Below are 25,431 nucleotides of genomic sequence, written 5' to 3'. Positions count from 1 at the left end.
TTAAAAGAGATTGAAGAGACTTCCAGACCTTTGCCCCATGAACTGCCAACTCACTTCAGAGCCTCCCGTTCCCTATAGCAAGTCCCAAGGAAGTTGCCAAACTGGCAGGAGTAGACGTGGTCATGGATTTCGAGAAGGAACCGCTCATTGAATTCAAATGCACAGGGAAACTGCTGCATGAGCTGCCAGACACATTCAGTGAACTGAGTGAAGACAGGGGACACTTCCTTTAGGTCACCATCCAGATGGCCACACCTGGAGAGTTAGAAAGAAAGCTACAAGGTTGCATCCTATAACATTCAACAATAAGAGAAACTCTCTGACCTTCACGTGACCTGAATATTTACTATCTCTCAAGGAGAGGTTTACCCCAGTGCTCGGCCCCCAGTAAGTCACTCTATATCAGGGGTGATCAAACAGGGGGTTACAAGGTTATTATGTGGGGGGTCACGAGCTGCCAGGCTCCACCCCAAAACCCGCTTTGCCTCCAGCATTTATACGTGATTTTAATCTGGGAGGGGGAGGGGTCACACTCAGAGTTTTTTTGCGTGAAAGGGGTCACCAGTACAAAAGTTTGAGAACCACTGCTCTATATCATGTATGGTTTAGGTGCAGAGATAGCCAACACTGAAGTAGAGAGTACTATTGAGGTTATCAGTACTGAGACTGGAAGGTTCTGGGGCACATAACTGAGGCATTTGGTAGTGAGGGCAGCACAGTCCACTAATTTAGTGGGTATCACATGTCCTATCTTGGGGTTGATACCAGTACACTGGAAGGGTCCTGACAAATGAGTCTGTATTGTGAATCTGATGACTCATGTCTCAAGTTTGCTAGGTGCCAAGAATGGTAATCTGTGCCTTGGCTCATCTCTGGAGCGGTCATGGAAGAAAAATGGGGCCTCTAGGACAGGTGGCCCAGGAGCTCAAGGGGCAATCTTGGGTCACCAGGACACTAACAGAGAGAGAGAGACAGAGACACACACATACTGACCAGATGGCTGAGGTCTAGCTACAGCCCTTCTCTCAGTATCTGGGGAATCTTGTATCAATCTCAAGGAAGAACAGCTTCCAACAGGCTTCCCTTACTCTGAGCGCATTTGGAGAAAGTGTGTCAAATAGAACACTGTTCTCTGAGGTGTCCATCTCCAATGCAGAATAGGCACTGGGAGAACCCATCATTAATAGGCAAAGAGTCACACTAAGGACCGATCTTAAATACTGGAGATTTAGTTCCTGCCATGAAGCTAGTACTACCCCCATTCCTCCATACTCTATACTAACAAAATTTAATTAAAACACATTTTGCCAATGGGTGACTAGGCATATAAAAAACTTCACCATCACCAGTACACAGGGAAAGGGCAGATACTGCATGGGTTCCATCTTTCTGCCATGGGTGGTAAGAAAGAATTGAGGGGTGGCTGGGCCTGTTCCGCACTTTATGCCCTTGGATGGAGGGTGCGTAGAATCTAGGGCACAGGCAGGGGCTTCAACAGACATTGCTGGCCAAAATAATCCAATTTGCACAAAAGACTGGAATCCATATGGACTATCATCCAAAGAACATTATAGCTTAGATGAGGCTCAGAACACCTCATATCATTTTGCAAAATGTTTGCTAGCTAAGGAAGGATTATTTTTCCTTTTAATATATCCAGAAACAAAAAGACTAGAACAAAGGTGGGCTCACAACAGTTTAGCAAAACAGGCAATTCTCCTACTATGGCACTAAACATTCCACACTGCCAGGAACGCCAGTGGGTTGGAAAGGGACACTGCCTTCAAATCTATAGCAACAAGTAGTGACTTTTGCAAGTTTGCTTGGAGCAAACAAATTGTTCAATACTATTTTTTCCAAGCTAATGGCAACACGGTTTCTTGCTACAGAGAGCAAGCTGAATACATACAGGGGACAAAATCACAGCCTGAACTCCTTCATTCCGTCTACAGTATCGTGCAGCTAGCCAAATTACAAAGGTGAAATTCACCTTCCCATGAAGCATCATGTACCAGCCACTACTAAAGGAAGAATAACCATCTCATCCTTTGTTCCTAGGCAATGATGAAATTTCACTCTTTCCTAAGAACTTGACAAAGTGTGCAAAAAGTAATTTACGTTTTATGCTGTCCTTCCTTTATAATACTGGTGAAAGTCACATTTAGTTTCCGGTCTTAGAAAAACAAAAGGTGAAAACAGTCCTTCCCACAAAGGGAATAACTGTGAGATGTGTTTGTTTGGGCTGCAATTCATCTTTGGATAAGTCCTTCTAAAGTAACGTTATGTGGATCTCTAAATGGGCTTTTCTTCCAGTGTGTCTCACTCTAAGAAAAAATATTTATTGACTATAGTATTAAACAAGGGTATTTTCATATTGAGACAATAATTAAACAAAGTTCAGTTCAGTACAGAACCTCAGTTCTTCACCATTAAATGTTATAGAATAAGACGACTATTTCTTCCTAGTGTTAGTCTGGACCAAATAAATCTCTGTATTTTCCATTTGTTAATTAAATTACCATGCAGTGCAAATGGACTATCAATTAGAGAGAGTAACATTTTTATAAACCCATGGAAGGCAAGTCTTAAATTGGTTAGTACTAGAATCATGGGCTGAAGTTAAAGCTGCAAATAATCTGTAAATGTTTGTTGGGATTTGCCTCCAATACAGAAGGGCATCAGAGGCAAAAAAACCCTCCAAAAGGTGACTGTTTCACACACCAGTATCAATGTAATATCAACCCATTGCATGGATAGAGAAATGGAAGCATAGAGGTTAAATAATTTGTTCACCTTTTTGTAAATCAATGAAAGAATATAGGAAAACATGCACAAAAGCCAAGAGTTGATGAATCCCTAAGGATTCCAATGGAAAAAGAGTAAACGTCCCTTATGCTAGACACATACAGGTTGCAGTTTACCTTTATGCCTTCGCTCCTGTTACACCCTGAGTATAATCTGCTTTTACCTGTGTGAGAACTTGTGGCCCATTGCAATCCATTCCTTTTCTATCAGAACCTTCAGTTTCAAAGAGAGAGAAAGTAAATGAAAAACTACTAAGTTGCCTGGAAAAAAGTGAAATGATGCCTTAATACCATAGAATTCTTGTAGCTGGGCTTAGTTGATAGTATCTGTCATATCCTGCATATTTATTAATCAAAGGTTGATGAAAATTATAGAATGATTTACGTAATTGGAACTATGCTTCATCACCAGTATTAGACTATTGTTGGGATAGGATGTTATTCTGAATCTTAATAGTCTTGTGAGAATCTTTGTGCTGTCACTTTGTTGGTGATTTTGCTTTATTAACATAAGAATTAATTTCAATAAATACATTACTAGCCCCAGGAGACAAGTAAACCCTTTCAAAACATAACCCCACAGACCAGACATCTGGACATTTTTTCTTGAGGTATTTGCTAAAACCATCACTGTTTAGTCTACTACACAGCTACTTCATTCTGAAGAGACCCAAAAATACCTTGATACTCAGTGCAGCAAACCAGAATTAAGAAAAATTTATTTTAACATATAAAATGGGAATGAAACAGTATTTTATCAAATGGTAAAAGCCTTAATTTCTGGCCTTAAATGTAGCTGGATTTTTTTGTTTACTTGAGATGTTTCTATTTTACCAAACTATGAACCTGCATAAAACCCTTATTAAAGACAATGTATGGGAGCAGCTTAGCAAGGACATGTACAGCAATGCATTGAATAAATGAATTGGTGCCTTAAAGGCTTATCTTTTTAGACTGTATTACATAGTCAGCCAGAAGTCACCATGCAGGGATTTAAAGAGCAGAAGATACCCATAAACTTACATGTAGTATTTCTTTGGAAAACACATTACTTTGTTTCTTTTAATGGTTTCAGGATCTTTTTCAGGTATTTATTATATTCACCTAGGAATGACTAGTTTTATGATTCGTAAGGTACACTTTGGATGTTACAAAAATGAAAAAAAATGTCTTTTATATTAGCACCTAATTCTGATCAGAACCCACTGTCACTGCAATATCGTACTATGTACCAGGCTGATCATGCTGAGGTCTCATGTTCCAATAGAAACTTTACAGTTATTTATTATTTGTAGTAGCATAGCACATAGGAGCCCTAGAGCTGGATCAAGACCCCACTGTAGAGATAAAAGAATGTTGCAGCAGAATTTAGCAGCAAAAAAAGTCAGCAATTGACCTGAGGTAGCAATCTTCTCAGTGCAGCACAGTTGCATCTGTCCAGGAGAAGACAAAACAAAAGCTGCAGTGTTTTGCATTGCTTTCAGTTTCTTTTCAAGGGGCTAATGAGCAGGAGCCCATCTCCAACGGGGTTGTAACAAATGCAGGCAGGTAGTGATGCACGCAGCGTGTAAAGTTACATTTTACATTGACAATTTAGCACAAAAAACAAGGCAACTAATTTGTTAAAAGAAAATGGATGAAATTCATGCCTGTGTAGAGGGTTTTAAAAACAGTGATGCATGGGCTTCATGCTGACCCTCTGCACAGGGTGAATTTCACCCAACGGATAGTTTACTATAATGGGTCTTAAACCACAAGCTTCCCTCCCAGCCTCTTTGTAAGCCTTCACATCCTATACCAGAGGTGGGCAAACTACAGTCTGTAGGCCACATCCAGCCCCCAGGACCGTCCTGCCCAGCCCCCGTGCTCCTGGCCTGGGAGGCTAGCCCCAGCCCCTCTCCCACTGTTGCGCCTCTCCAACAGCCTCAGCTCGCTAGCTCTGCCACCGGCACAATGCTTTGGGCAGCAGGGCTGTGAGCTCCTGGGACAACGCAGCTGCAGAGCCCGGCCTGACCTGGTCTCTGTGCCGTGCGGTGGCAGTGGTGGAGTGACCCGGCTCCAGCTGGGCGGCGTGGGTGTAGTGCCACCAGCCACCAGTGCTCTAGGCAGCACTGTAAGGGGACACAGAGCAGAGAAGGTTGGCTAGAGGGCAGGGAAGTTCGGGGTGGTGGTCAGGGAGTGGGGGAATAGAGGGTTGAATGGGGGCAGGGGTCCCTGAGGGCAGTCAGGGGACAGGGAGAAGGTGTGGCTGGATGAGACAGGGGTCCGGGGGGGGGGCCGTCAGGAATGAGAGGAGGGGTTGGATGGGGCGACAGGGGTCGGGGGCAGGGGTGTGTGGATGGGGCAGGAGTCCTCGGGGGACTATCAGGGAATGGGGGGAGGTGAGGGGGTTGGATGGGGCAGGTGTCCTGGGGAGGGGCGAGCAGATAGAAGGTGGGGGCCAGGCCACAACCCCCTCCCCTAACCAGCCCTCCAGACGATTTACAAATCCCAATGTGGCCCTCAGGTCAAAAAGTTTGCCCAGCCCTGTCCTATACTCATGCACATCTTGCTGAGATCCCTCATTAGCGGTTCTCTTATGGATGTGCAGGGATATAGAGATTTGAGTCATAAATCATGTACTAGCTCTTTGTACCCATGCTACTCAGAGCAATTATAACTTAATATGTAAATAACTTTGCTTCTGTGGGTCACTGACACTCTAAAGAGCTTAATCAGGGCTTGTTTACATACCAAACCACTTCAAAGTTACAATGCATATTTCATTTTTAAAACCCAAAGCATTTCTGTTCTTACCATGAGTCCTTTAAATGTTCTATAAAATGGGTCTAAGAGGAGGCTAGCCAGTGAACAGACTTGAGCTGTACGATCCCACCCATCTGAGCAGTGGACTAAGACGCTGGCTTTTTCTTCTTTCACTGCCTGCCAAGAAGAGAATAAATCAGAACACAGTTTAACAGCTTGGTAGTTGTGGTAGCTAAACAATCCCCTTCATCTCCCAAAGTCTGATCCATCTGTAATAGAGTTACCAATAGGTACACTACAGAATAAATACAGAAACATGGCCCTCACCTCTAAAAGTTTTCAATTTAACTTTAAACGTTACACAATTGGGAGGGAGGTAAACAGCAAGGAAAAGTCAGGATGAGGAAGGACAGAAATTTCAGCAATATGAACATACAATTACTCAGCATGTGTATATTCATATCCATATCATCTATATTTGTATTTTTTGCTGAAACTTCTTGTGGGCATTATGGACGAAGAAATCTTAAGGAAGGATGTAAATGAGGAAAGTTCACCTTGTCGCTACCCTGGGACTGGGAATTTTGCAAGGAAAATTAGGGAACAGAGGAAAACCATGCAAAATTCCTCCCATGTGTGTGTCTCTCTTCCTTTGTACTGGTAGCAGAAGATGAATACAAAATCATTTCTCTTTAAAAAAAAAAAAAAAAAAAAAAAATCAAGAGAAAGGAATTCACAATGGAGCAACCCAGAGAGGAGAAAATATTTATGCAAGGCAATTGATTTCTACCAATCATTTCCTGCATTCCCTTTGAGGTTAATGAAGAACTGTTTGCTGCAAAAATTTGCTCCTTCTACTTGATCTGCAAAGAAGAGGCCTGTGTTAAAAGGTCAAAATTATGCCATCCCTGTAGCATATAGTGACAGAAGATGGCAAATGCACTCAGAAAAACCCTCACCTAAAGCACCGCAATTTTTGATAAGTAGTGAAAGTGTTAAGAAAAGTTATGAGTTGTTTGCAATATTAATTACACATCAGGGCACCTAGGCATCTTTTTTAATTATTCAGATTGAAGTAAAATAAAATTAATGCGGACAAATGAACAATGTTGCTTGTTAGAATATACTGGATAGGTCACAGTTTCAATCCATGTAGGAAATCACTATATTACAGTCACAGGACACACACAAAGAGACAATTAAGTCTCCCAGTTTTGTCTTTTACCATTGCAGGCTCATTTTCTAGTGTTAAGTGTCCAAACAATGGGGCTTCCCTCACTTCTCTTGGGTTTCTATTGGGGAAAGTTATACCTTAGCAAGAAAGACTCCAGCGTCCATTACAGCTTTAATGTGCCGTAACCAGCCTGAGTTCTCCAGGCCAGTAAGGAAGTCACTCATTGAGGGAGATTTTGTTTCACACACTGAAAACAAAAACAAAAGAATTAGCTGAGATTTCTAAAATAAAATGCACAGTAACCATGATTTTCTCAACCCCTCCTGTCCATCAGTGCTAATCCTCCTCCTCTGAATAATAGTGAGAAAGCTTGGTTGATTCTGAAAGCTGATGTTCTCTGAATATTGAAATACAGGAATCAATTTTATCTCTTTAAAGAGACCACACACTATGGATATTGTGTGTGTATACACACAATTAAAATTCTTTAGTTTGCAGAGGGCTCTAGCATTTAAGCCTGAAGTATCTTTTCCCTCTTCCTTTCACCACTGTAATCAAAATCTCATTTCAAAAGTGCTCTCTTCAACCAAGGGAGGTGATTAAGGTGTTATGTGTTTACCCATCCCTTCATTATAGGACATCATCACACATATTCAGATACCACCAGCATATAATCACTATAAGAAACTGACTCGAGAAAGATGTGGAGTTCTAATTTCTAGAGGTAAATGACTTATCTAACCTTGAAGAGGGCTCAGATATGTTGAAAAGTTGATAATGTTATAGTTCAATAGTCTCTCTCACAGGTGCTGAGGAACTATCATTGTCAAGGCTTTCTAACCAAGGGGATACAATAGGAAAAAAATAGTTATTCTGCCTTTTCACACACTCCAAAAATAAGTCATCCAGCATGGGGTTCTCTAGACTAGAACAGTACTTTTGCATATGCCAAACCCTCTGTCCTGTCTAGCTTAATTTTTCTCCAAGGCCACTATCAAATCACGGATCCTACCAGACCAGCTGACCTGGGCATCAGTTATTCGATCAGTCCATAACATTACATTGCCAACTCAAATATTAACCTCCTATATATTTGGAATGACCATGTTTGTACTATATGCCTCCTGATCCTAGGCAATGGGACAAGAGCGAAGGATTTATAGTATCAGCTTCACGACATTCCCCAGCCTCTGCCAGCAGAAGGATGTTAATACTATAGTTAATAAATCAGCAGGAAGTACTGTATCAATACTCTCACTCTTCTCTTTCGTTACTTAGGGTCTGAGTCCCTTTTCAGTTTTACAACAGAGCAGCTCCATCAGCTTCAATGGCATGGCTCCCAGTTTACACCAATGTAAACAAGAGGAGACTCAGGCCCCTAATCTCCATTGGTCCAGAAGAGTGTCCCCTCAAATTCATCCCAAATCCCACATAGCAGTGGAAGACCCTAAGAATGTGCACTCACATCTAAGAACAAATTTGACTAAAGAAATTAAAAACAAATGGAAAAATAAAAATTACGTAGTGCAAGTTATTAACTCTCCCACAGGAGAGCTCTGAAACCTAGTTTCTCTCATCACACAGATTGCGCATACCAAAATAACCCAAATAAAAGTAACTTATTTCAATTGCATTTCAGTATTTCATAAATTAACTATAATCATCTTAATGGTAAAAGGCTATGATCTTCTTGTTTAATTGTTTTTATTTTTGTATGTGCTTAAGAGATTGTTTACTTTTGATTACATAAAATCTGCTAAATATTAGCTTCTATTTTAGATGCATGGTAAAACTGAACACAATGCCTCTTATCAGATCCTTTTTTAAAGTATGCAGTATTGTTGCAGTCATGTCAGTCCCAGGATATCAGAGAGACAAGGTGGGTGAGGTAATATCTTTTTTATTAGACTAACTTCTGTTGGTGAGAGATACAAGCTTTTGAGCCTACCTAGACATCTTCTTCGAAAGTTTGTCTCTTTCGCCAACAAGTTTTTAAAGAACATTTTAACATCGAATAAAATACTGTAACACTGAGCCTTTTCTATAAGCAGAGCACAAAGCCAGGTATTTACTCTCCTAAGCTGTTTTCTATCCCATGCCCTAAAGCGCGCACACAGTTATGTACACAGGATTTGTCTACTGTGGAGTGCGAGTTACATCAATAGGTGGCAACCAACATCACATGGACCAGTCAAAGGCAAGTGCCATACCTTCCAAGAGTTTCTGCAAGCTGCTCCGCATCACGTGGATGTTCTCTATGCCAATGAATTTAAAGTGAATGTTGTCATAGTTATCTTCATTCTCATAACCCTTACCAGCAGCTCTGTTTGCCATGGCATTTAACTGTAGAAATCAAGTGAAAAAAATACATAAGCAAACCTGGCTCACAAATGTTTTTCATCTTCCAGAACAGCAGATATCAGGCAAAGCAAGTTCACAGAGGTGCGTGGTGGGGAACATTGTTTGCTTTGAAAATTTTTGCCCATGAATTGTTTCCGATAGTTTTACTAAAATTATGTGCGTGCAGTCAACTAACACTAGGCAAAGGCCTAAGAAGAACTTGGATGCCAATGTCAAGCTGCCTAACACAAGGTAGTATCAAAAGCTTGTTTAACCACAGAAGATAGTTATCACAACTGAGATTAATTTTCTTTTTAATTGAGACACTAGAAAAAAGCAACAGATAAAAGCAATAGTTACATATAAACACATCTTTCACCTAGCAGAATATTTTTATAAAGCACCATAAATGTGTATGGTGCTGCATAAATAATAAAAGGATTTCAAAGCATTTTACAAACATACCGTTTGTTTCATCTATCACTGAAATGCAGCCAACTCAGAGGTGGAACATGGCAGCTGTTTATCAGCAAACAGCAACAGTGTGGCAAGTTTACAACAGCAAGAATACAGTATTCAATTGACGTTGCAGGAAGTAGTTAAGGAAAAGGGATGTTGATTATCCAGAATGGAATTGAGCTAGTCTCATACAAAAGTTACCATAAGATCCAGAATGGTCACAAGTGGAGGACCTCAGTTTTAACTCTCAATCCCAAATCCATGGATTTTGGAAGCGGAGTAATTTGCCTCCATGGAAAGGAATGAGGTAGAGAGACTCAAATACACAAGCCTAGTAGCACAGAGTGAAAATAAATCTGGGTTATTTCATTCTACTTAAACAGGTTAGATACTGGTGGGATGGAGAAACAGGGCTAATTATAATCTCCTCCCTTGCCATCGAGTGGATCATCACTAAATAGCCATTAAGTTAATCATAAATGTCGATGGAACACCTGTCAAAGTACACAAGAGCCACACAAATGCCAGATTAATGCATTATGATCAATGTTACTACAAACAATTATGGAACAAACAGCACAACAGAATTAGCTCTAGAAAACACCACCCTCAGCAGCTGAAGACTTGCTGAAATATCCTGTTTACCTGAAGGCGACACCTGATTTGCACCCTTTTTGTCCCATTTCCAGTCAACTACAGGTAATACCAATACCCCTAATAGTAGATGAGCTCACTATTTCAGATTCAAAATGGCCATCAGTATATTAGCTGCTTTTTTTTAGTTGTAAAATATGCAAATCCCCATGTTCCAATTTCCTTATGCCCAGAACTCCTCATGCATAGGTCCACAGACATCTCACCTTATTTTCAAGCTATTTATGTCTCAAGATGTAATCATTAGATGTTTCAGTGCAACTTCATGCAAACATTTCCTGATCGCCTAGGTCAGAACTATTACTGAGCAAACATCCCAGCATTGAAGTTTTAGCCCTGAATTGCCACTTCTGAGGTAAAAGTAACTCCATATACTGTAATGGCAGGTTTCACAGTGCACTAGCCATTTTTATTCTCACCAATGCAATATTAATTAAAATTACTTCTATGTCAGAAAGTTGCAGGAACCACATTTCTTCAGACTTTATGAAACCACATAACCCTCGAATGCCACTGTGCCTCCCAACCATACCAATACTGGCACTTCAGACTTGTGCAACCAGTACTTTAAACTCCCCTCTCCATCTCAATGATAAACTTGGGGCCTAACCTCTGTACTGTAACACATTCCACTGCCTCAGTCAACCACTAAAGGTCATTAAAGTTGGGCTATTCTTAACTTCAGATACTCTAGGAACAAGTGCCCCTATGGTCACCACAGTTCGATCACACAGAAATGAATGGGAGGTAGTGAGACATTAGGTCCAAGCACAGCAGCTGGACACTGAGTTTATCATTAAGGAGTGGTGAGCTGGACACCAGTTTCATGGGGAAGGAAGGAGTGGCCTCTGATGTCCCCCACCATAATTTTAGCAGAGCTTCCTCATACTATATTAGGTTAGAGATCTGAAAACCATGATCCATTGGAAGCAGTGTTGACATATCAGATGTGAACTTTAGGAACATCCACAAATCCCATTAAGTGATACCTTTGGCCTTGTGTCTACAACATACATGAAGGGACTCCCCGGGTTGGCTTGTCTAATTGCCTGCAGCATCTGTTCATCCTCCAGACAGCGAGCACTGAACCCAGAGAGAGGCTGGCTACAGCGACATATGGCAGCCTGAAACACACAATAGTTTACTGTAGAGAAAAGATTAAAATCAGGAATATTTATTGCTCTGAGGGACACACTAAAATTTGATGGGGATGCTTCTAAGCCTGGTCTCTGTTTCACTGTAAATCTTCCGTCAAGTGGATGGATTAGTGAAAAATTTCAGCTCATGCTTCTAATGAGCTTTGAGAGTCTGAAGTAGGTTGTGCTTCTATGGAGACAATTTTCCACCCTCCTCTCAAACGCATTGCTCGTCTGCCTAATGACTCCTATCTGTTGTAATAACTGGGCCTCCAAATTTACCTTAATTGTGCACTCAACTGTTAAAAGTATATGGAAGTTCACAAAATGTCATAACCTATAACAACAAATGTTGATGGGAAAAGATGCAAAAGGGAGACAGAACTGAATTAGTCTAAACAAAAAGGCCAAGTTGATATGATTCAAGGACTGTGTTGAAATGATGCTTGCTAAAAACAGAAGATATGGAGCTGGAAGTTAATGAGCCAAAGCTTGTATGTTGGATATTAGGCCTAACTGGTGGACAAAATAATGAAGGCGTGATATACTATACCTTGGGAAAGTATTGGTATAGAATTGCAACATTGCATATAAAGCATGCCATGTGAGGTAGCAGGGGAAAGGTTATGATCAGCTGAAAGACATTGTTCTATCTAAAAATGTGTATCACCAATGCATATGAAATTATAAGAATTGGTTGTATGGTTTTCACTAAAATATGCTATGGGTTTGGGAGGCGCCCAAATACCAAACTATACAGAGACAACGACGAGAGGTAACCAACACTCGGGTGGGTGCTGTTGAACAGACATCACCAGCCATTGTCTAGCAAGGGAGCTACAATGCAATGACTCACCTGCACTGATGAAGTGGTGAACCAATTAATAAATCTGCACTGCTCACCTTTAGCAGAGCAAGACGGTATAATCCTGAGGTACAGTGCTGGGAGGGATTTTGCTAATGCCTTTCTGTGTGTGATTCCTGAGTGGCTCTGGGACCATTCACGCAATCTAGCTGAGTGTGGGGCTCCACATGCGGTTTTTCTGCTGAGTGATAGCAGTGCCTGGAGGGGTTTGCTGCTTGTCACTAGCAAGGCATTGTGAGAGACAGCCCAGGTCAGAGAGATAAAGGGGCACAGCGGTCCTACTGTCCCAGGCTGCACCCTGGGGATCTCATCACAGAGGGGATGGACTATTCCACCTATCACTCCCACTTTGGGTCTTTAAAACAAAGATCTTGTGGGGAAAGTACTAAAGGACCAAAAATGAAGAACAACAATAGATGGAAAGAACAGAGGAGGCTATTGGAGTGAGCTTCATATCATGGATGCTACTCCCACCATTTCCTGCGATTCCGGGCCTTCACCATCCTGATCCTGAGAGGTGTCCTGATCATAAGGGGCCGGAAAGAAAAGAGCTCAGATGATGCTACCATCTCTACCAGTTCCAACTGAATCCCAACCACCACGTGCAAAGACAGTTATTACCATCTTCAATACCATCTAAGAGACTGTCAAACAGAGGGACTTTTCTTTCTAAGCCTGGACTTTAACAACAACAGCATCTCCAGCTCATCTGAACTAACTTCTCTTTTCCCCAAAAAGACAGTTGCTACCACCTTCGATTCCATTTAAGAGACTCTCAAACAGGGGGTTTTCCTTTTAAAAGCTTTCCACAGCTAAAGGGAAGAAGGGATGCTGTTAAAATTAAAGCCTTATTAATATTTCACATTTCAAATACTTTAATTGTTTTTCTTTCTTTTCTGTATCTTTAAGAAAAGGTTAAAAGGATTTTTAATGGTGTGTTTGCCATGCTACCAAGCAGGCCGAGGTCTCCAATATAAAAGCCCAGACATTGTTTAACACTGTTTAATGTTGGACAGTGACTGGTTTATGTTCACCTTTGGCCCATTTATTCTAATGCATACAACATATCCCAACTGTTGCTGTTCCCCCCTTCCCGTTATCTACTCCCCTTCTCTTGCTCTGACTTCCTCTCTTCATGACTTTAGTTAGCTGTTATTGATCCACACTTGTAGCAATGCTGAACTTGACTGTACACTTCAGTAGTTTCTGCCAACACAACCCCATGCAATTGTTATGTCAAGGCAAGCTTCCTTAGGAAAGCATCTCGAGCTTAACAATTTAACTGACAGTATTTTGCTACTCTCTGTGCCTGAAACCATGCTGAAACAAAGCTAAAAAAGCTACATTCTACTCTTCAGTTAGAACAAACTTCACTTATTCTGAGCTAATACAAAAAAAACAGGGATTTGTTCCAAGCAATTTCCTCCTGTTCAAAAGTCAGAAAATTTAGCTGAGTTAAGCTACAATTTGTTAAAGATTGTTCACTGTAACTAACTTAGTAGTTTACACACCCAAAAAGACATTTCTTACAATTGGTCAAAGTGAGATTTCAAAGAGGAGGTTTGAAAGGATCATGCTTTTTTATGCTGGTTTAGAGGACAATCTTTGCCAAGTCATTGTTTTATTTGGGGAAAAGGGGAAAGAAAGTAACAAAAATGGTCTCAACTTCTGATAGCTGAAGTTGTGTTTATTTAGAAATTTCTTCAAATGTATAAAACAATAGTTACCCTTGCATATTCATTGCTCATAGAAGGATCTTAAGTGCTTTAAAAACAATTAAGCCTCAACTCCTTATGAAATAGGTCAGCATTACCCATATCTCAGATTATACCAGGTCACCTAGCAAGTTAGTGGCAGAGATACAGCTCCTGGTTTCTGTTCTAACTCCCCTAATTCTTCTAACAACTTGATCACATTCCTTCCATATACGGGCAGCAAGAAAAATAATGAGACAAGCAGAATGTGCGTCACTAACATTGTTTTCTTTGTAAAGGTAGGAAAGCACTGGGATGCGCCCTCTGCTTCTGAACTTTGCACTTCCAAGCACAGTTGCTTTATTAGCAGCCTTTGGCACCACTATTTCTGGAGGGTACGTGTTGCAGACCTAGAGGACAAATGGGGGGGAAAAAATCCAAATATTAAATTTGCCAGCTTGACATTAAGATGCCTGAATAATCACTAAAGATTTGTTACTTAGCTTTAATAAACAGTAATTATGGATCAGCTTGATATACAACCAAAATTAATCTTTCAAAAGACTGAAACAACTAATGCTGTTTTTCAGACATGTGAAACACTATCATTAATATGGATGCATGAAACTTTAAGTACACTTATGATATATTAATTCCAATTTGTCCTTGAAGAAACACGACGAGCAATTCATAAAATAGTAAGGTTACACTAATAAAATGCATCTTCTGTGGGTCATGGCTCATGTAGAAGCAAAGACTAGAAGTGAAGAAAGGTTGTTTTTAAATTAAATAAAATAACTTCCCCCCTCCAATGCCCAGTTCATCTTGGAATGTGCTCCAACCACACAGGGTGTATACTCACAACCTAGTGTTATCCCAATACACGGATAATTTTCAGCACCCAAAAATTTGAAGGCTTGGAGTCTTTTCAGTGTACACTTCAGAGGCAAACTATTCTCAAAGCTGGGCTTTACTTAGTTTTTGTTGTTTTTAAACCTAAACTGGGAAACCCTAGAGGAATTAAACATAAAAAGATCCCAAATGAGAGTTACACACCGAAGCCTAAATTTCAAAAGTGACTAATGATTTTGGGTGATCACCTTCAGATAGCTGAAGAGGCTTAATTTTCAGGAAGTGCTGGGGAACAACCTTTCAGCGGTCCCAAGTTGGGCATTCAAAAACTGAGGCATCAAAAATTACTGGTCATTTCTGAAAATTTAAGTCTGTGTTCCTTGGTGGATATCCATTGCCTGGTGGCAGAAGTATACACACAATACAGTTTAATAGACTGCCGCCTTTCTCAGATTTGACTGCTTTGTCTTTTAGCCAGGAAAGGGATCTTTCCATGTACAATTCCGAAGAAATAAAGAGAACATTTTAAAGCAGCTGTCTAAACAACTGATGTTTAAAATCTTTCTTGGCATAAAGCTTGTTGGGTTTAACTGAGCTTAAAAGAGAAGAAGGCAACCGGTAATAGCAGCTCAGTAGGAATGGAAGAATCAGAGATTTAGGCCCGTTTTTTCTGAGCCCTGGTTTACACTTGGGGGACAGGTGGGGAATCGATCTAAGATACGCAACTTCAGCTATGAGAATAGCGTAGCTGAAGTCAAACTATCTTAGATTGACTTATCTCACGTTCTCACAGTGCAGGGTCGATTGCTGCTGCTCCCCCGTCGACTCCGCTTCCGCCTCTCGGCAGTGGTGGAGTTCTGGAGTTGACAGCAGAGCGAACGGGGATCAATTTATCCCGTCTACACTAGACGGGATAAATTGATCCCTGATAGATCGATCACTACCCACTGATCTGGCAGGTAGTAAAGACCTACCCTGAGAGAGGATTGAAACCAAAGTAGAGAACAAGCCAGTTTTACTGCTTTTGTTCTTTGCTCTCAACTTGAGAAGACAGAGTGGTTCCACTGCTCTTCCACACATCAGATACCCCCCCGGGTATGCAGATATGAGGAGGGGGGTTGGGGAGGTTCCCTTTTACCTAGGGAAGCTAAAGGAATCTTAGTTTCCTGGTGAGTTTGTTTGATGCTTCTATAGAAAATAAATATTTGGTATTTTCCCAGTGGGATCATGCAACTCAAGCAGACTCTGCAGCTCTCCGCTCTTTTACAGTATCAGTATCTCTGGCTTCATATTAAGAAGATAATGCTTTAGGTAGGCTGAGCTCACTTCTCCCAAGGCATCAGTTATGCAGCAGTAGGAGGACTGTTCCATGTCATTAGTACAACTAAAAGGATGTTGCACTGAGAGGCTACTTGGCACAATATATTACCTCATAGTCTTTATTAGCATCCGTTATTTCCCAGAAGTCATTTGGAATTCCCATACGCTGATAATCTACTTTTAAATCAATCAGCTTCCATCCTATCTCACGGCTATCTTTAGGCATTTTGGGGTTATAAGAAAATGCATAAAGTTCTTCAGGTTTCACTGGGGAGAGGAAATTTAAAAATTAAGTCAAGAGAAAAAATGTAACACACATGCAAACGAAAGTGAAATGTTCAACACTTTCTCCTAAAGATTGTCCCTGGGGTCAGGCACACAGGGAAAATCACCACTGCAGAGTTAGATTACAACTAAATGAAAGCTAGTATACCAAAGAAACAGAAAAGGTTTGGTTCTATCATTATACCAAACATTTAAAGCAGTCAGTAAAGAATGATTGGGAGACCTAGAAACCTACATATGTTTTTACACCACACCAGGGGATTGAAGAAAAAAAAAATACAGCAAGTTACTTGTACTTCTATAACATGACCAACCAGTTATACTAATAGTTTTGTTAGTAGTTCGTTATGTACTTCTACCCCATTCTATTTAGAGGAAACTTTTGCATGCATGCTATTAGAGACTGAATACACGTTGACACTAACTCATGAAGATGAAAAACTTGTAAACATTGTCCATCAGAAGGTATTGTCTAAATTACCACCTTCTGACTTAAGATATCATATATGTTGTACGGATTCTTTACCTTTGTTATCAACAACATCATAGATGAAACCTGACACAATCTGAAGTATCTATTTTAATTTTCACCATTTCTGTTTGTTCACTTGTGGAACTTTATTCAGCCTGAAAAAGGTATCTAGTCTGCTTCTTGTGCACTAGCAAAATGTTGCTGTTCAGGGCTTACTGAGAGAGGTATGGTTTAAATAAAAAAAAAAGAAAGTTAGTGAAAAACATTTCTGATCACATTAGGTGATATATGATAGAGTGCCTAATGACAAAAATATGAGTTAAACACCTCTCTGGATCAAGGACTATATTTATGAAGGGCAATACGTTAAAGGCCAAAATTGTACATATAATGTTCATTCATATATACATATATGATCCTGAGATGCATTCAAATTCATATTTTAGTCATTGGGAATTGCCTCTGCTCAGGACCCAACCAGATCAGGTCCATACATAGCATCTGTATCCCGTATCATGATGCTAAACAAAATACAAACATCCACCATAAAACCAAGTAAGCACTAAAATAAGTGTTTTAAAATGAATACCTTTAAAAGTTTTAATTTTAGACTTGAAGCAATTTATTTCCTACATAACAGGTTCCTTTAAGAATACATTGGAATTTTCCAGCAATGCATGAAGAGTTAATCCATAAATAGCAGCGAGCAACTAAAACTTATAGCTTCTGCAAAAGCAGCAAAGAATCCTGTGGTACCTTATAGACTAACAGACATTTTGGAGCATGAGCTTTCGCAGGTGAATACCCACTTCGTCAGATGCATATCATGTATTCACCCATGAAAGCTCATGCTCCAAAACGTCTGTTAGTCTATAAGGTGACACAGGATTCTTTGCTGCTTTTACAGATTCAGACTAAAACGGCTATCCCTCTGATAGCTTCTGCAAAGAGTTCACACAACACAGTTCTTATCAGCTTATAGCTTCCCATTTCAATAGTGTGCTCTCCTTCCTCAAGGAGAACTTGATAGATCTGAGTATTACTGTCAGGCCAACAAGGGCTTCAGGTTGAGTCTGACAAATGGTAATTCCTCTATCCCCTCCATACCACATCTCCAATTTCCTTCCTTCTCTTAAAAAAATGCAAATCCTGTCAATAACTCACTCAGCTGATTCTCAGGACAGCAAGCTCTCCTGAAACAGACTGAGTCCTGACAGAGTCTGATAAAGTACTCAGTTTGCCAAACAGGTAAACCTCAACTGTCAATCACATACTAGCAAATAATGAATAATTATTTCTCTCCAAATAATTATAATGAATAATTATTTGAAGCAGGCATACAAACAGAAATCTTAAACTGACAAGAGTAAACTGTGAGAACCCATGAATAGGACAGAATAGTTAGAGTAAGTTATATATCCAGCCACAGGGCAATAGAAACCATCTCCTGCAAGTGATGGTTACCATAGTATCTGTAATATTTCATAGCTATAGGAACAGGAATAGCCATTAACAGAGCACCAGAAACTTGTGTATGATCCTATGCCAGATTACAAAATTTTAACTCTAATACTGTAATAAAGACACTGAATAGCTCAGGAGAGTAAATGAGGGTTATATTGCAGTCCTCTAATTCAGTGGTCTCCAAATTTTTTTTGATCACGCACCTCTATCAGTAAAAATTGTTTGTAAACAAACTTGTTCGTCTGAGCAAGTGGCTGAACGAGAGGCAAGACTGAGTGGACTGCAGGCTCAAATTTTAGATCGTTTTGTTTTTGAATGCATTTTTTGGTACATAATTCTACGTTTGTAAGTTCAACTTTCATGATACAAATACTGTAGTGCAATCTCTTTATTAGGTGAATTGAAAAATACTATTTATTTTGTTTTTACAGTGCAAATACTTGTAATCAAAAAATAAATATAAAATGAGCACTGTAAACTTTTTATTCTGTGTTGTAATTGAAATCAATATATTAGAAAAGGTAGAAAACCTCCAAATACATTTAAATAAATGGTATTCTATTTTTGTTTATGCCTATTAATTGCACGGTTAATCTTTTTAATTGGTTGACAGCCCTAGTAAATACTCCATTTGCTTACAAGCTAGCAGCCCTCTTCTGAGCACCAGAATTTTGTGCTTCAACAGTGCACTAAGTAAACAGCAGCTCAACAGTGGTGGAAATGGCTTAAGATATCAAATCCTTCCTTCCTGCGCTGATTGAGGAAAGCCAACAGCTTGATAACCATGGTTTTCCCCATTGCACAAACATACTTGCCAATTAGTTGCCTTTAGATTTCAAAACAGACTCACTCCTGAGTACCTGGCTGTGAAAGTTTAAGCAAGGATGTATATACTTCATGGCAATCCCGCTCGTGTCCAATGACAAAGTGTGCCACACGGAAGTTCTTGCAGTGAATAAGCAATGGGCATCCAGATGTGGTCAGAGGCAACTTCTCCACAGAAGCTATATGATGATGTAGAATCTGAAAAACAGGAAGGGAGACAATCTTTCTGCACCAGCTGACAAGTGAGAACAACCACCAGATATGAATGATTCTGCAATAATATTTGTGAGAAGTTTCTGCTTATCTAAACATTTCGTTACAACACCTAGTCCAACACCACAACCTCCTTCTTTGCTATTTAGTGACAAATTACCTGGCAAACATGAAAAATCCAAATAGCCCCTCAAGTTGGGTTATTTAATTAAGGGGTGGGCAACAAAAAAAAATTATTTCCTTTGCATGGTCAAACTGCACAAAGGAAAATGAGAACTTTTCAATTATAACAGCAATTGATCAGTATTTTTGGTGTTGGAGAGTACCTACGTTTGGGGGGAAAAACATGGACACACACGTGCATTGCTTAATGCCAACATTAACTAGGATGGAAATGATACGGCAGTCACCGAATTGCAGTCAGTCATTTAAAAAAAAAAAAAGACGACCCTACAAGATACTGAATCTTATTCTCAAATGAAAACAGATACACTAGCAGACACAAGAAACAAGTTCCTGGAGATTTAAAAGTTCTGCAGATACAAAGGGCAAGTCTGCTATACCATAAAGCACATCTTCACCAGATGCACCGATACAGCTGTGCCAATGGCGTGTAGCTGTAGCACGTAATGTAGCCTTGCCCTCAGACCGAGGTACTGCTGCCTTCAACTCTTCATACATCCAAATGCTGTAAGTTAAGATATTGTGGTCTAGTGTATTGAACTTGGAGAAAGAAGTAAAGCAAGCTGGGTTCTGTTTCTGAATATAACACTGTCCAAAGGATAAGAACTCTATTTTTGTAAGACACTTTCATGTAAAGTGCTATAAAAGTTTATTATTATGACCCCCGAATTAATGGAACCACAATTACACACAACCAGAATCAGACATTTAAATGTATATTTTTACAAGTTCCACGCACTACAACATACCCAGGTTTCTTTTCGGACTTCAGCGGAAGCATCCACATAGATCAGATGGGTAGCTGTCAGGTATAACGTCCCATTTGCTGGCTTCCTATTGGTATAACGATCTAGTAGTTTGACATTTTCTACCTGCAATATGAAAAAGGGAGGAAAAGCAAATCAACTTATAGCTAAAAGGTCTGTAATTTACATCTGAAGTGCACTATGTATAAATATTCAATGCACAGCTCAGAAAGGATGCTTCAGTAAAGGTTTCTCCAACAACATCAACTCAGCCACATTGAACATCCTGTATGTTTTATGCTATAGATCAATAAAATACAGCCTTGAAAGATTCTATTCACCTTAAATGATTAATTTTTGAAAGGCAACTAATGTTTTAATTCTCTCTTTATCAGGCATTACAATAATTGGTGAAAGACAGACAAGTAGATTTTGCGCTTGAGACAGTCATAAAAGTTTGCCATTTTGCAAGGTTGCAGAGATCTTTTAAGGTTTAAGAAAATACAGAAAGGAAAAAATGCTGCATGTGTAACAAGACCAAGTTAACACTATGGTAGAAACAGCCCTCTGGAATATCCTATACTTCTGGATGCTTGGTTTCTCAATTCTAACATTCCATTAAGGTTGGTTTTTGTACTTAGTATACCTGGTATGTAGTTTCTTAAAGAGAAGGAGAAAGTACTAGTAACTGTCTATATAGCAGAGCTCTTAAACGCGAACACACATTTTTTCTAAGCCACACTAAGATAACCAGTAGAGTCAACAGAAAGTTACGATGCTGTGAAAAATATGAACTTATGTTTAAAGTTTAAAATTATTGAATTGATTTTCTTCAGGCTCATGTCCTTCAATGAGGACGATACGTAGTTAATTTTGTTTTAGCAGATGAGCAAAAAATAGTGCAAAAAATTAGTTGGAATGTATATAGGATCTCTCTCTCTCACACACACACACACACACACACAGACTCTACACTCCAATAAAAATCAAAAGTAAAAAGTCACCGTTGGACTGAGAGAAAGTATGGAACATTTCAGGCCAAAAAGAAATGTAAGAAAATTCTAAGCAACTGGAAGTGGAGGGTTAGAACACAAGCCTCATTTCAACATTATATATTTTAAATCTATAGCAATAAGCACCATAGTGGCCCTTTATCAGTCCAATAAGGAATAGCTGTGTGGACATTAAAGTGCCTAATGCAAGTGTACTTAATTATCCCTCTCAATACATACTAGACCTAGTGTTTAAAAAATACATTTTATAACTAAAGAGTAACAAAACTGCTAACTTTAATGAAAGGGCCACAGCAATGAATTAACAGCTGGCAGGGTATGCTTACCAAGCAAACGTAACAAGTCACTTGCAAGATTTCCCACTATTTTGAAAGTTATTTATATTTTGTTTTATTAAGTTGTCCTCTGATTTCAGCCACATATCCACTGGCATGGAGGAGTATTTGCACATTCTGGAACATGGCAGAGTTAAAATGTTCAAAAGCCCTACTCTAACCACTTCATGGACCAGTATCCTTGAAAAATTCCACTTGGACAACCAGTTATAGTGGGGAAGTGCCACACGTCAGTGACTGAAAATACACAACTGTTGTATCAAGTATTTTACCATGCCAAACTTGTATGACATCTTAGTGACATCTTAAACAAATGTCAGGATGTTCAAATACATGCATTCTTTACATGAAGGCAAAAAAACCCACAGAACATTGGAAGAAAATTATGTTTTAAGCTTGAATCAATCCTGGCAAAACATACCAGGCTGAAAAAAGAGCTAGTCAAAAGTAATGCCTTTTTATTTTTTGGTGTTTTCTGTTTTCATCTAAAACCCAAATAATTCCATGAACATTTTTTGATTTAAATTAAAATGTTTATCTTTGATTTTTTTTGTGGGAAATAAAATTCATTTCCCAAACAGCTCTATTTGACTGTGCCTAGGTCTGAAGTTTTAGTCACAATGACTTCAACATGGGAAACAGCAGTTCAAGTTCACCTACATCATCCCACCAATGTGACTCAATTTTCATCTTAGGCTTCATCTACACTGTGTAACACAGCAGCACAGCTGTGCCACTGTAAGGTCTCCCATGTAGCCGCTCTTTGCAGGCAGAAGAGAGCTCTCCTGCCAGTGAAATAACACCACCCCAACAAGCAGCGGTAATTTTGTCCACACAGGCACTTTTCATCGGTAAAAGCTTTTGTCGGTCAGGAGTGTGTTTTTTTTCCATATCCGACTGACAAAAGTTTTATTGACAGAAGTGCTAGAGTAGACATATTATTTCAAAATAAGGTGTCTATACAGGGAGTTATGGCAGAATAGCTTAGCCTGCAATAAGTATGCTGGTCAATATCCTTGTGTAGACAAGCTAAGGTCATGTTTACACTTCTACTTATGTTGGCAAAACTTATGTCGCCCAAGGATAAGTGGAAAGGTGCACAGCACTTTGTCGGTGAGAGAACTTCTCCTGCCAACGTAGCTACCGCTGCTCATTGGGGTAGATTGAATATGTCAACAGCAGAGCTCTCCCCAGTTAGCACAGAGCAGCTACAGCAGCTGAATCAGTACAACTGCACGACTGTAAGCTCTCAGAGTTTTTGCGTTGTCAGTTTCAGCGATGATAGCAAACCAGTGAAAGAAAAGCACTGGTTTGTGTACTCACTCACTTCCACAGGCATCCGAGTGTGTTTACATTTGCAGCACTTCCATCCCTGAGCAGCACACTGCAGGCAGCTATTCCATGGTGCAGCTCTCTCCACTTTGCGAACAGGTCTTGTGGGAAGGGGGGAGATTGCGGGGCACCTTAGGTCCCTGCACAGCCTCTTCTCCCCAAACACTGATCAGCTCCAGTAGCTCATCATTGCTCCAAGCACAGGATCGAGCAGGCAATGTCACCTGGCCAGATGATATGTGAGCAATTGCCAAGAAAACAGGAAGAGGAGTTTCAGTGTTCCCAGGGCTTTACAGGGGGATGGGTGGATGTTTACCTAGCAGCAGAGCTGTTGGCCAGAGTGGTGACCTAGGCACTGGGATATCCTGCAGAGGCTAAAAGCTCTGTAAACAGGAAGAACGTGCCTTCACTTTCACATCACCACAAAAGGATCACGGATAAGAGCTGCATGCTTCTCGTGGAGGTGGTTGTCTTTCTGCAGAGAAACTTCTGAGTTTCACCGCAAAACATCATTGGGAAGTGCAGATGCTCCCACGAGTTTTGCACCAAAGGAAAAATACAAAAAACAAAAAAAAAGACTTTTTCCACTTTAAAAGGCAAGTGTGGACATACAAGTAACATACTGTATTGGATAATAAGTACTTGTCATGAGTAGCAAAAAACGAAATTCTAAAGCAAAAATATACAATGCTCATGACAGTCCACAAACAAAGCCACTGACATAACTTTTAATGCAATGAAGAGAAGTTCTTGTTTAAACACTGGGGACTACAACAAAATCAAACTAGTTGGTAGCTCTCAACCATAAACTCATCTGTTTGTCCAACACATCAAAACAACTCAAGCGCCAATGGAAAAATCCTGGGTAGGGATACTCACTTCATCCCTAAAAAACTGAAAATTTAATGAGTGAGTCATTTCATCTCACCTTGAATCACATGTTCATTAGTATTTTTAAAGGCATCTACTCTCACCAAAGCAACTTCAAACATTGAACGTAGCAATAAAATACACTTAAAAGATCAGTAAAAAACACCTGTGGACACACAGCATCCCGTTATCCAGTGCAAATAAAACTTTCATTATGGGTTTTATTTTAAAGATCACAACAGAAAAGTGCAGTAAGCATAGATTATAAGAGCCATGTTCAACTTCGCTCTTAAGTTATGTATGTGGGAACAGGTACTCTAACCTCATAATTAAACAATAAAACCGTAACACAGAAAATCATGTTCTTTATACCAGGGGTTTAATCCCACACATCCTACTAATATGAGCCCTCCAGATTGCAATTTAAGATCTGTTAACCCTTCACATTATTTTATGCATTCATGGGACATCCATCAATGCAGTATTCAGGTACAGTTTTGACTGGCAAACCAGAATTCACAGCAGTAGAGGACATATACAGATCTTTAGATCATATACAATATACAATCTTTATTATTTTTACTACACTAGTAACAGGGAATCTTGACTGATTTCTGATAATATATTGAATTTTCACTGTTGCTGCTAGGTATCTGTCACAACCCTGGTAAGAAAAATGGGGCATGTCAGAAAACAGAAGCTTTAGAATCCCAAATCTATAATCCAGGCCCAAAGATAGAAATGATCAGACCTGGGACTAAAAGCAACTCAGAAGAAGAGAAGTGGAAAAGCTGTCTTAGCTGGAGTTGTGGGGAAATGGCTTAATGCATTTCAGGGACCAGGGGCTGGGAAGTAACAGGGAGAGGTTTTAGAAAGCTGGGAAATGGGGTTTCGGAAGCTAAGGAGAGGATGAGAGGTTTTCAGGGACACTGAGGAAGCTGTAGGGGGAAGAACAGCTACAGATATATTTGAAAAGCAGGGAAGGCACGGGGAAAGCCAGGGGATGGGAGCCAGACAGAATGGGGGGCACTGGGGAAGCAGCAGAGCCCTAGGGGATGGAGGCGCACTGGGGAAACCAGGGAGGTTGTTGAAGACAGGGAGAAAAGGAGGAGGGGAGCCAGATGCGATGGAGGGGGGCACTGGGAAAGGTGGCTGAAGACAGGGAGGTGAGTAGGGCTGGGGAACCTGAGGGGATGGAGGGGCACTGGGGAAGCCAGGGGAGATGGTTGAAGACAGGGAGGGACGAGGGGGTGGGAAGCCAAATGGGATTGGGGGAGGGGCACAGGAAAGAAGTCGGGGACAGAAGCTAGGCTGGGGGGCACTGGGGCAGCTAGAGGGAATAGGGGGCAGGGAAAGCAGAGGTGGGGACAGAAGCTGGGTTGGGGGGCACTGGGGAAGCTGGGAGGAATGGGGGGCAGGGAAGGCAGAGGTGGGGGCGGAGCTGGGTTGGGGCATGTTGACAGGATGGCGGGGAGTAGCTTACGCTGCCATCGCCCATGCTGCACTTGTTCTGGGGATTAGCAGAGGACTTTGCTCTCTAGGGCTGTCAGTCCAGCACTAAATCCAGCTAAGAGCCCAAAATAATGAAATGATCCCGCATTGTGTAGCAAGCCCTCCTTGGGTGTCTGAAAATAGGCCAAACCTCAGCCA

At 40.4% G+C, this 25,431-nt stretch overlaps 1 protein-coding gene across 6 annotated transcripts in view; it reads right to left on the bottom strand.

Moving 5' to 3' along the window:
- Positions 1-25,431, bottom strand: part of MTMR8 (myotubularin related protein 8) — a 45,202-nt gene that overhangs the window by 18,021 nt on the left and 1,750 nt on the right. For 5 of the 6 annotated variants that reach the window (XM_032790103.2, XM_032790102.2, XM_032790098.2 and 2 more), the window contains exons 2-11: positions 20,235-20,357; positions 19,125-19,287; positions 16,153-16,310; positions 14,153-14,281; positions 11,166-11,300; positions 8,934-9,066; positions 6,861-6,970; positions 5,601-5,726; positions 2,969-3,018; positions 55-255 (exon numbers count right to left, since the gene is read on the bottom strand). In XM_032790103.2, the coding sequence (XP_032645994.1) occupies positions 55-255; positions 2,969-3,018; positions 5,601-5,726; positions 6,861-6,970; positions 8,934-9,066; positions 11,166-11,300; positions 14,153-14,281; positions 16,153-16,310; positions 19,125-19,287; positions 20,235-20,357 (1,328 nt within the window). Of the gene's footprint in view, positions 1-54; positions 256-2,968; positions 3,019-5,600; positions 5,727-6,860; positions 6,971-8,933; positions 9,067-11,165; positions 11,301-14,152; positions 14,282-16,152; positions 16,311-19,114; positions 19,288-20,234; positions 20,358-25,431 lie in introns of all 6 variants that reach the window. The other variant, XM_032790101.2, reaches the window with a different exon arrangement.

Source organism: Chelonoidis abingdonii, chromosome 8 (genome assembly GCF_003597395.2).
Source record: "Chelonoidis abingdonii isolate Lonesome George chromosome 8, CheloAbing_2.0, whole genome shotgun sequence".
In the NCBI taxonomy this organism is placed as follows: Eukaryota; Metazoa; Chordata; order Testudines; family Testudinidae; genus Chelonoidis; species Chelonoidis abingdonii.
The sequence above is the reverse complement of the archived record's forward strand: the minus strand, read 5'-3'. Positions and strand labels throughout refer to the sequence as shown.